The sequence below is a fragment of the Tiliqua scincoides genome, chromosome 3 (assembly GCF_035046505.1).
Source record: "Tiliqua scincoides isolate rTilSci1 chromosome 3, rTilSci1.hap2, whole genome shotgun sequence".
NCBI classification, from domain to species: domain Eukaryota; kingdom Metazoa; phylum Chordata; class Lepidosauria; order Squamata; family Scincidae; genus Tiliqua; species Tiliqua scincoides.
The window spans coordinates 142894024-142906587 of NC_089823.1; the positions used below are offsets into that span (position 1 = coordinate 142894024).

The 12564-nt window shown below is 47.3% G+C and overlaps 1 protein-coding gene across 1 annotated transcript in view; it reads left to right on the plus strand.

The window, feature by feature from the left end:
• CDHR1 (cadherin related family member 1) overlaps window positions 1-12564 on the plus strand; it is an 87285-nt gene that overhangs the window by 16147 nt on the left and 58574 nt on the right. Inside the window, exons 5-7 of the mRNA XM_066622178.1 lie at window positions 660-749; window positions 3046-3132; window positions 9027-9143. Of these exons, the coding sequence (XP_066478275.1) occupies window positions 660-749; window positions 3046-3132; window positions 9027-9143 (294 nt within the window). The remainder of the gene's footprint in view (window positions 1-659; window positions 750-3045; window positions 3133-9026; window positions 9144-12564) is intronic.

The following is a 12564-nucleotide window of genomic DNA, read 5'->3' on the forward strand; positions in this document are numbered from 1 at the left end:
CAAATTCTGGGGACAAACAAATAAGGAGGGCTGTTGTCATCATAGTTTACGTGTGCATATGTCATCTTGTCAACTACTGTTGGAAGCAATATGCGGTACTAGCTGGACCACTGGTCTTGATCCAGCAAAGATCTTTTAATGATCTCCTCTGAACGAAAACTATCCAAGAAGCATAGCCCTCTGGTTTCAGCTACACAGAGCCTCAAGTCATCACCTTATGGAGGGACACCTTCAAAATATTGTTTGGAAATAACTAGAATTTGGGATCTAACACATGCCATTTTGTCCTTTTGAAACAAATCTTCTCAAATGAGAGTATAGGTGTTTCCTGATGTATTTATGATCAGATTTCACTTTTTTGAATTGTGCCTTTAAGGAGACAAAGGCACTTTCTGAAAAGTGATTGGGATTACTCCCAGGCAGACCAATCCTCTGCATGTCTACTCAGAAGTAAGTTCCATTAGAGTCAATGGGACTTACTTCCAGGAAAGTGTGAATAGGATTGGGCTGCTAGTAGCTTGGTTCTCTGTAGCAGTTTTTATTTTTATGCATCTAAAAATTAATTTATTGCTGTTAAGCTAGTAAGCGGAGTTGCACAGAGTTACCCCTAGGCTTCAGTTCAGATTGCCTGTCTAACATTTAATCATGTTCATCTTCAGGTGGCTGAGAAGGTCAGGATCCTCGTAACAGATGCCAATGATGAGAGTCCAGAATTTATCAACACACCTTATATAGTTCAAGTGCAGGAGGTTGGTGAAGCATTTGTGTCTTTTGATTCAGTATGAATGGGGAGTGCTTCACCTAGTTGCTCAGCACGGCCATCAGACCAGCACAGGTTGTGTGGCCAGCCTAGCTGGTTGCTTCTGTGATGAACTTTGAGTAGTGTTGTCATGCGCAAAGATGAGCCAGAGCAGATTCCCAAAGCAGCCTACCCACTGGAATCAGACGAAAATGGGCCTCCATCCCTGGACCCGGGACCAAGGAAGCTGTGCAGCCCCCAAAACTAGTCCGAAGCGCTGAGAAAGTTCATCTGCCTTGGTGGCAAAGATGCTACACAGAGCTAGCTCAGCTCATATTTACTCATGCTGGGAACTTCCCCCAGCCTTGTCTTTCTGAGCTGTCTCCAGGACAGCATAGCCTCCTTGTCCCTGAGATTAGGGAGCTTCCTGCAGTCGAACCCTTTGGGGTTTGGCAAAAGAGGGTCACAGCCACTTCAGCATTTCTACACAAATTTCCCTCCCCCTTGGCTCCAGAGTTGGAAGGCATTATTTCGCAGAATTCAAAGACGGGTTTAACTCATCTTTAGCTTCAAAGCAGCCGGGGGAAAAGGTATCCCAAAATGACGATGGATAGGGTTGCCAGATACAAAGTGGGACAGAGTGCCTATACCTTGAACCATTGAATAGAAGTGGGCATTTTGGCAGGTGCAGCTCAACGTGGAAGGATTTAAAAAGTTATACCGGCCATAATGCCCTCTGCAATACAATGGTTAAAGGTTATAGGCACTCTGTCCCCCCACTTTGTATCTGGTAACCATAATGATGGACGTAATGTTTAAAGACAAGTCACAGGGCCAGTTCAGACAGTGGCTGGTTCATTGTGCCAAGAGCAAGGAAAATTTACAGCTCCTCTCCACTCTCCTGCTGTGACATCCTTGCCCTTGCATGGTGAAGTCAGGGACATAACATCCAAATCACACCTAAATGCATGATTGTTATATTACATTTTTTTAAAAGTATATTAATTATTCAGTTAGGGTCCCAATCCTTTCCCCTGTGATCAGCACTGATGCAACCGCACTAGAAAGGCATGTACTGCATCCAATGGCAGGGGGCAAACTGAGAGTATATGGGAGGTAACTAAAAATTATTTTTACTTACCACTGTGTAAGCCCTGGGGCCATCTATGGGTCGCCTTGGACGTACGTCCCATATTTTGGTGACTTATGTGCAAGAAGAGATAAGAGGTAGGGAGGTTTAAAATAGGAGGGATAAGCAACTGTTACCCTGCACATGCCTGATCTCGGAAGCTAAGCAGGGTCAGGCCTGGTTAGTATTTGGATGGGAGACCACCTAGGAATACCGGGTGCTGTAGGCTTATACCATAGTCTTTCGAGACTGAAGGTTGCCAACCAAGATCCAGCATGCACCACTGCTGCTGGTTCCACCCCTTCCACCTCCTTCCTGTCCCTAGTTCCTCCTCCCCTCTCAGCCCAGTTATGCCCCCAGTCCTCCCACTCCTTTTCCCCACCCCACAGCCCACCCCCCACTCCTGACCTACAGACACCAGGGACTTCAGGCAGGCCGCTGCCATGCAGCCAGCAACACTTGCCATTTCTGGAAGCAGCCCTGTCCCAATCTATATGGCATCCCATTTTGCGACACCATAGGTTGGCCTGCACTACCAGTATGCTAGTTCTAGCAGCACAGCCTGATCATAGGACTGGGATGTAGGTGTGATTGTGACATTCTGTGCCCGCATGACTATATGAGAATAGCAGCATGGCACTGAGTGAACATGGAAGAGCTGCTTGAGGGGCCATTGAGCATTTGAACCCACCCCTAGAGGTATTCTTTGCCTGCAGTGTGAGCCTCCGTCCTCCTTTATATGTAAATTTATCCATTTATATCATCATGTTTAATTTTTTTTTTTAATGAAAATATTTATAAAAAGTGACAAATCTGATCCAGGAATTTGAGGAAGGAGAGTAGTGTTTTGGTGATGTCATTGGTGCTCACCAATCAATCAAATGGTCTTTACCAGTTTCTGCTGCTAACTTGCAGAAATATTCCCCCTCCCTCAAATCTTAGCCCAAGGGTGAAAAAGTATCATTGTACTGATGGCACTGAGAGTGCTTCCAAATTGCCTCCACCGCTCTATAAAATGCCATGTCAATCACATGTTATATCAGTCTTTATTCTGGCTTTTCCTGGGATGCCTCCCAGGAAGGAGTACAAGCAGCTGTCATCTGGGCATACTCTTAGTAGTTTTTCTCTCTCAGATGCTCCTTTTAAAGACCTCTGATTCTCTTGTTTTGGTTTGCAGGACACTCCCTCGGGAAGTAGCATCTTCAAAATTGAAGCAGTGGACAGAGACACAGGTTCTGGGGGCAGCATTACCTACTTTCTGCAGGTATATATTGATAGGTGATGAAGAGCTTGATCCTGAGGGCTCTGTTGCCAGTGGTACGCGCTTACCACCAGCTCTAACTTTCATAACCTCCCATTTCTGGGCAAAGTGATTGAGCGGGTGGTGGCGTCTCAGCTCCAGAGGATCCTGGATGAAGCAGATTACCTGGATTGCTAGTCCTTTTGGACCTCTCAGCGGCTTTCGACACCATCAACCATGGTGTCCTTCTGGGGTGGATGGCCAAGATGGGGATCGGGGGCACTGTTTTGCAGTGGTTCTGATCCTTCTTGGCCGACAGGTCCCAGATGGTGGTACTGGGGGACTCCTGCTTGGCACCCAGGCCCTTGAGGTGGGGGTGCCGCAGAGTTCTATATTGTCCCCCATGTTGTTTAATATCTACATGAAACCACTGGGAGAGGTCATCCGGGGATTTGGAGTTGGGTGCCATCAGTATGCGGATGACACTCAGCTCTTTCTCTCCTTTCCACCAGATTCCAGGGTGGCTGTCTCTGTCCTGGAGTGTTGCCTGGGGGCAGTTGGGATCTGGATGTAGGCGATCAAGCTGAGGTTAAATTCTGAAAAGACAGAGGTCCTCCTGGTTCAGAAATCTACGATACGAGTGCTGGATTATTGCCCTGCTCTAAATGAGGTTGCACTCCCCCTGAAAGAGCAGGTTCGCAGCTTGGGGGTTCTCCTGGACTCGCAGCTGCTCCTGGATATCTGGGTGTTGGCTGTGGCCAGGAGTGCCTTTGCCCAGTTTCGGCTGGTGCGCCAGCTGCAGCCATACCTGTCTCAGGCGGGTCTGGCTATGGTGGTCCATGCCATGGTGACATCAAGATTAGATTATTGTAACGCGCTCTATGTGGGGCTGCCCCTGAAGACAGTTCGGAAGTTTCAGCTAGTGTAGAATTCAGCAGCCCGTGTAGTTGTAGTGACTCCGTCACGCCTCTGCTCTGACAGCTGCACTCGCTGCCCATTCATTTCTGGGCTGAATTCAAGGTGCTGGTTTTGACCTTTAAAGCCTAAACGGCTTGGGACCCGTGTATTTGAGAGACCGCCTTCTTCCTTATAATCTGGTCCGTTCTCTGAGGTCATTGGAGGGGGCCCTGTTGGTTGTGCCGTCATTAAAAGAGGTGAGGGGGATGGGGATGGTGGCACCTGCATTATGGAATTCTCTCCCCTTTGAATTGAGGACCTCCTCCTTGCTATTAACTTTCCGGCAGGGCCTGAAGACTTCTTTCAGTTTTCATGAAACAAATGCCAGGGCTTGAATGAGCTAGCTTATGGGCTTCCAGTTCATGTGGGTCACATTCATTATGATGAAGGGGGAGAGGGAAACTTACCTTCCCAGAGCAAGAGGCTTTCCTTCTTTGTTTGTGAACTATTTCTGAAAGTGTAAAATGTGCACCAGAACTCCTCTTGGTAGCTGCCTCCTGGCCAAGAGCAGCCCAAACCTCAGGAGCTTCATGTGCCGCAGTCACCTCACCCACCCTTCTCAATCGATCTCCAGGTTCTCCAGGATGCATTAGGGTGACCCATCTTGAGGTTGGGCCAGGTGACCAGGGGCCATGGGTAGGTGCGAAGAACTTGGGTATCTCATGCCAGTCTGCCACCTCCAATCCACTACCTGAAGCAGCCACATCACCCTGGCTCATGGGCGAGTAAGCTCCTAGTATTTTCTGTGTGGTTTCCCAAAGAGCCCTGGACTGATGCAATGTCTGGGGCATTATGAGAAAAAAATGATGGCTGCTAGTGGCAAATACTAGAAGGAGTGTCAATACTCCTTTACATTTAAAAAGCGGTTTAAAGAAAAGGAAAAAATAAGTCCACCACTTGCTCCCACTACCAGGTAAGCCACTCCATGGAAACGAATGGAGAAATGAATCATTAAATTAATTCACATTGAACAAACCAATGAGAGAATGAATGGGGGATTAAACGAAAACTAAACAAAAGGCACACTATTCCCCCACCCCCAAAAATTCTTGCACATACCAAATGTCCAGCAGCTCAAATTTTTTTAAATGGATTTTTCTTTTTCTTACGAAGACAAAATGTCTGTGGGAAGATGTTGGTTGCCTGAACTAATAGAGCTTGCAGTATAAAATCTCACAGCTGAATAATGTAGATTTCCACCCAACCAGAAGAAAAAACATCTATGTCAAGCGGTTCATTTTGGTGTTTCCTTATATGCAGGAGAGCCAGCTAATTAAGTAGCTGCTTCTGAAAGCACAAATATTTAAGTCGGATTAAATCTAATCTACTTAATAGGGGGGAAAATGACGAAAGACCCTAAGCCAAGCATTGTGAACAGCCAAGGGAGACAGAAAGGCAATCACCTTTCGTTAAAGTGACTTTCACTCTTTTTGAAAAACCTTTTCTGAGCTGATTCAGACATTCATGCCAAATGATACAGTTGTTTCATGTGCTTGTACCACCTTAGAATGAATGCAGATTGTCAGCCCAGTTGTATCCCCCACCAGCCCATAGCATATAGCCTCTATGGGTGGGGTGGGAGGGTGATCAGATGACCAGCAAGAGGTAAGTGAAAATGTCTTTTTGCTTACCTCCTGGTAAGTTGCCTGATCACAAATGGGTCTCCTCATACTCACCCCAACTATTTTATTGGTGTAGGTCTGAGGGCAGGAAGAGGGTGAATCCAGGTCTGGAAAGGGGGATAGGATTGGGCATGTGTGACTGCTGCTGTGAGCCTCTCCCCCCCACAAACCACCCCCCTGATTCAGCCCAGTCCCCAGCCTGACAGCCCATGAACCACCCTTCCATCACCTTAGTGGTAGAGTGGAGTGAACCAGTGGGGCATCTAAGCAGTTCTGACATGGACACAGAGCCTCTGACTGTTTCCACCAGCGGCTTTGTCTCATACAGTGGCCACACAATGTTTGCACCACTGCTGGGCCACCCATGAGAATCCATGTCAAAAATTTCTTACACGTGGCAAGCTAATTCCAGTGCAAATTTTGCTACAAGCTGTTGTATTTTTATTTTACTTATATATGGGAGGGAGGGACTAATGTTTTATTGCTGCTTTACTTCAATTTGTTGTTGTAATTGAGTTTTTACTGTTTGTTGTATTTATTATTGAAAGCCCCTTTGGGCATTCTTTTTTTGATGGAAAGCAGGGCATAAATGTCCAACAGCCCAATTCTAACTAACAGTTGCATCAATGGCAACAGGGGGTGCAGCGTAAGTCAAATCCTGTGCTGGCAGCTCTGTTATATCCCATGGGAAAACATAAGACACAGGCCACCAGTGTATGCAAAACAAGGAAGGAGCAAAAGAAGGGGCAGGTGAAGAGAAGGCACTTCTGCTGTAGCAAGACAGCCTAGTAACTGAACCACTCATGCACAGAGAGCTCAGTGTGATTGGTACACACAGCATGATCCCATGCAGGCCTACCCAGAAGTAAGCTCCACTGTGTTTAGTGAAGCTAACCCTCAAGAAGGTGAATCGAGAGCCACAGGTACAGGTTGCAATCCTGGGCAGCCCGCCTGGGTGCAAGCTCCATTGGTTGTTCATCCGAGTGAACATGCTTAAGATGGCACCCACAATGTCACATGTTGCCAGGCTACCAGCACAGGCTGGGATCCCAAACATCATTCCCTGGCAGGGAGTCCCACTGAACGTAATGAGTATGACATCTGAGTAGACTGCACCAGATCCACGGGTCAAATGACAGTCTGCTCCCCAAAGGCACAGCCACTGCAGCACAACCTGGCACCACCCATGTGGCATGGTCCCCATAGATCTGTACAGACAGACACAGCAGTGCAGGCAGATGAGCCCTACCATCTAACCACACCTGCAAGGCATCCTGTGTATTAACCACTTGCTGCAGGGAGGCCCACTGGCCGCACAGAGCAGCAACGCACGGTACCCATCCCCAGGCAGGTGGCAATGCAGGCTGCAGCCTGCCACCCCCCCCATGCTACAATGTGGCTGCATATGGTATTTGAATGGGGATGCGGGGTAGGGAGGGAGACATATTTAGTGCTATCGTGTCCTAAAAGTCCACCCTGGCCCTAGACAAGGCCAAGTCTTGCTCCCCCCCCCCCATGGCAGCTTACCGGTATGATCGTGGTCCCACAAGGTGGGCTGACCTACCTGCTCCCAGAGCTGAGCATCTGAGGATACAGATTGGGGAGCCAACAGCTCAGGTGCCCATGGGAGGCCTGGAAGGCCCACCCTTTATGGATGGCCTGGCCACCTTGATGGCCATCCATTTACCCCTTAGTTGGCCAAAAGTTCGGCCAAGGACATGGAGCCTCATGACTTGGCCTACCACCCTTCAGGCAGCAAGATTGGGGACAGTGATGGAACCCATAAGGGTCCGCAAGTAGGACTTAATCCCACTGCCCTGACTAGCACCGTAAACCCTCAGGAGCTCAGTGTTGGCATGGAGATGCTGCCAATGCCATTTGTGTAGAAATGTCCTAGGTCTCATAGGCAGCCATGGTAGTGTTGTGGTTCTGGTGTTAGACCTGCAGGATCCAGGTTCAAATCCCCGCTCAGCCATGAAGCTTTCTTAGTGATTTTGGGCCAGTCACTCATTCTCAGCCTAACGTGTTTGTGTGAGAACAAAAGGAGGGAAGGAACCATGTATGCCAGCACGAGCTCCTTGGAGGAAGGTGGTATAAAAATGTGAAAAATAAACAAAAAATTCTTGCACGATTTCAGTGTCACTAGGCATGGTGTGGAGGATAGGATTTGGTGCTCCTGTACCTATGGTGCTCTGTCACATCATGCCCATGACACACCCAAGGAATTCCCCTGGAATGCCCCCAGTGTAGATTGAATTGCACAGGTGGCTGGTTTGCATCAGGTTTTCACTTGCATTGGCGCAGGGTTTCAGGCCCATTGCACCAGTGTTAGGTTGCATCCATCGGAGGAAGCTGTCTTCTGCTGGCAGAGTTCTTGTGCTGGCAGATCGCATTCTGCGCTAGCATTTCCCATGGATAGGCTTGGGTTGCAAAATGTATAAATAAACCTGAAATGACTTCTTACCCATCTTCGCAATGGCGAAGCTCTCCAAAACTACTGGGAGACCAAGGCTGCAATCCTATTCACACTTGCCTGGGAGTAAGTGCCATTGACTATAATAATAATAATAATAATAATAATAATAATAATAATAATAATAATAATAATAATACTGGTATTTATATACCGCTTTTCTGGTCATCAGATTACTCCTCTGATTTTATTCAAGGAGGTTCACCTGGGCAGGCTATCTCTAAACCCCCAAGGGAATTTTTACAATAACAGAAAGGTCCTATCTTTCAAGAACAGCACAACATTTCAGTAATGGAACTTACTTCTGAGTAGACATGCATAGGCTTGGGTTTTGAGTACTGCAAGAAGGCTGTACTATTTGCTTTTTGCCTCTTGAATGTTTAAACTGGCTATCACATCATATTTCTATGGAACCATCCTTCCTTCCCCCATAGAGATGCCCAGGCATTCAAAAAGTTCCATGTACTTGGGGGTTTTTCATGCCAATATCACTCTTTTGCCTTTCTAGCCCATGCTTCCCACTGTTTGGGTTGTGCAGGGAATTACACGAGTTGAATCTCTTCCCTCCTCCCCCCCCTAAAAAAAAAAAATATCCAGTGCAGACATATTCTGTCTTTCTTACATTTTGGCTGACTAATTGAAAAGCCATCTGTCTCCTGCAAACTCATGGTGTGCAGGGTATTAATTCTTTTCATTTGTAGCCAGTAGGTCTTTCCATTGCTATGCTGTCTGATTTTTTCCCCAAAGCAAAGTAATATCTAGTTGGTTCCTTTCAGCAGGTGGAATATGAGCCAAATATCATTTCTAACCTATTTCTTAAAGTCATAAGTAACTTTGCCTTATTTGTCTGTATTTTTCTCTTCCAGAATATCCATACAAATAAGTTTACTATAGATCGTCACAGTGGCGTCCTTCGCATCAAAACAGGGATCACTCTCGACTACGAAAAGTCAAGAACTTATTTTATTACTGTGGTGGCAAAGGTATAATATATTCTTCCAATTATACTTTCCCAACTAAAGGTACAGTTGGGCAAGGACAAAAAAGGGCACACTTTCTACACAGATGGTCGTAATGGGGTAAGATCTAACAGGCCCAGAATAGCTTCTGACATCTAATCCTTTCTCATTCCTGGATCTCCCGCACTTCTGTTAGTCTATCAAAGCAATTCTCCAGAAGACTTGCTGTGATTTCTCCTGGGGCTTACAGCAAAGGACTTGGCCTACGCTTCCTTTCGTATTTTTGCCAGGAAGTGCTGTAGGAACAGGCAGTATGGCAGCCAAACAAATTTAGCTTTCTCATAGTAGTTCTTTTCAGTAGGAAGTATTAGTGCACAGTTTGACGGAGGTGGTCATGGTGGGTGTGTACTCATGCAGGGAGGTCAACTTCTCTACTTGTTCAGAATATATCTATCATTCTTACCCTCATTTGCTAGCTGCTGGTATCTGCTAACTGCTGGGGCCAATGACGTCCCCTCCTGCCAATAAGATATAGTCCAGCAGTAACCTATACCATAAATGGGAGGAAAAGTAAGCAGAAACCAATTGCTTAGTCCCCTTTAGCCCCTCCCCTCCTATGGGCTTCCACCACCAAGTAGAAGCTCTTTCTGTTTAAACTTTAAATGGCTGCCTCAGATAAATTGACCCTCTTTCTTTCTACATTAGGAAACCTTTATGCTTCTCAGACTGTGGGTCACAACACACTTTGTGGGGCACGCCCGATGCCGATGTGGGTCACTAGTTGGGCCCACCTCCCTGCCCTTGCCTCTGTTTGTCTACAAATTGGAGCCAAGCAGACGCAAGTTGAGGGCACTTCTGGGTTGTGACTCACTTCCATCAGTCACTCCCACATCACGCTGGCCCAGGACAGCCTCCAGAGGCCTATACTTTCAACTTTCAGTCACTTCTGGTTTTGTGAACATAACTTCTGTTTGCTTCTGGAGAAATTTCTGAGGCCCCTGGAGGTCACCCTGGGCTGGTGCGATGTGGGAGGTGAGTCACAATGCCACCCTCTGAGGACGATGTGGGTCACAGCCCTGGCAAGTTTGAGAACCGCTGCTATATGACATAGCCACTTGATAAGTAGCGGGTAGAATGAAATAACTAGATGGTTGCTAAGCAACAAGAATAAACGTCTCCTAGAGTTTTAGGGAAAAGGTCTCAAGAAACAAATACGTAAAAGAAAAAACAGTTTTAAATTAACTTTTTGGGAAAAATTATACATTGTGAGCATAAATTAATCAGTTATAAGTGCATCCAGTTAAATTTAATTAGACTTGTCCTCTCATCATCATTGGCATCCTTCAGTCTCGAAAGACTCTGGTATCACGCTCTGAATGGTGGTTCTGGAACAGCGTCTAGTGTGGCTGAAAAGGCCAATTCGGGAGTGACAATCCCTTCCACACTGGGAGCAAGTGCAGTCTGTCCCTGGTCTGTCTCCCTGGCTGTGGGCCTTCCTTTTTTGCCTCTTTGCCTCAGTCTGTTGGCCAAGTGTCTCTTCAACCTGGAAGAGGCCATGCTGCACAGCCTGCCTCCAAGCGGGCTGCTCAGAGGCCAGGGTTTCCCACTTGTTGAGGTCCACTCCTAAGGCCTTCAGATCCCTCTTGCAGATGTCCTTGTATTGCAGCTGTGGTCTACCTGTAGGGCGCTTTCCCTGCACAAGTTCTCCATAGACGAGATCCTTTGGGATCCAGCCATCATCCATTCTCACGACATGACCAAGCCAACGTAGGCGTCTCTGTTTCAGCAGTGTATACATGCTGGGGATTCCAGCTCATTCCAGGACTATGTCATTGGGAACTTTGTCCTGCCAGGTGATACCAAGGTGCGTTGGAGGCAGCACATGTGGAAAGCGTTCAACTTCCTCTCCTGTCGTGTGCGCAGGACTCACTGCAGTACAGAAGTGTACTCTGTACAGTACTCAGTACAGTGTACCCAGTACAGTGTACTCAGTATACTCAGTACAGACACAAGCTCTGTAGACCTGGATCTTGGTATGTTCCATCAGCTTCTTGTTGGACTAGACTCTCTTTGCGAGTCTGGAAAACGTGGTAGCTGCTTTACCGATGCGTTTGTTTAGCTCAGTATCGAAAGAGTGTTGGAGATTGTTGAACCAAGGTACACAAAGTCACGGACAACCTCCAGTTCATGCGCAGAGATTGCAATACAGGGAGGTGAGTCCACATCCTGAACCATGACCTGTGTTTTCTTCAGGCTGATTGTCAGTCCAGAGTCTTGGCAGGCCTTGCTAAAACGATTCATGAGCTGCTGAATGGGCAGTGGGCACTGTGGGCAGTGACAGCTGCATCATCAGCAAAGAGGAAGTCACGCAGACATTTCAGCTGGACTTTGGACTTGGCTTTCAGTCTGGAGAGGTTGAAGAGCTTTCCCTCTGATCTGGTCCGGAGATAGGTGCCTTCTGTTGCAGTTCCAAAGGCCTGCTTCAGCAGGACAGCGAAGAAAATCCCAAACAAAGTTGGTGCAAGAACACAGCCCTGCTTCACTCCGCTTCGGATGTCAAAGGGGTCTGATGTGGAGCCATCAAAGACTACAGTGCCCTTCATGTCCTCATGGAAAGACCTGACGATGCTGAGGAGCCTGGGTGGACATCCAATCTTGGTGAAAATCTTGAAAAGGCTGTCTCTGCTGACCAGGTCAAAAGCCTTTGTGAGATCTATGAAGGCTACAAAAAGTGGCTGTCATTGTTCCCTGCATTTCTCCTGCAGCTGTCTAAGGGAGAATACCATATCAGTGGTGGACCTGTTGGCTTGGAATCCACACTGCAATTCTGTGTAGATGCTCTCTGCAAGTACCTGGAGTCTCTTCAGTACAACTCGGGCAAACAGCTTTCCTACAACGCTAAGGAGAGAGATGCCGCTGTAGTTATTGCAGTCACACCTATCGCCTTTGTTCTTGTACAGTGTGATGATGTTTGGATTCCTCATATCCTGTGGTACTCCACCTTCTCTCCAGCAGAGGCAGAGGATTTCTTGCAACTCAGTGACGATGATCCCTTTGCAGCACTTAAGGACTTCAGCAGGGATGTTGTCTTTCCCAGGTGCCTTGCCAGAGGCAAGGGAGAGCAGGGCAATGTTAAGTTCTTCTAGGATTGGTTCACTGTCAAACTCCAACAGAGGCAGGCACTCAATGTTGTTCAGTGCTTCTTCAGTAACTACATTTTCTCTGGAATACAGCTCAGAGTAGTGCTGCACCCAGCGTTCCATCTGCTGTGCCCAGTCCTGGATGACCTCGCCTGTGGCAGACTTCAGAGGGGCAATTTTCTTCAGTGTTGGACCTAGGGCCAGCTTGATACCATCATACATCCCCTTGATGTTGCCCATGTATCTGGGAACAGAGCTGGAGCCAGTAGTTGTTCGCACATCTCCTGGCAGTCTGCTGGACTTTG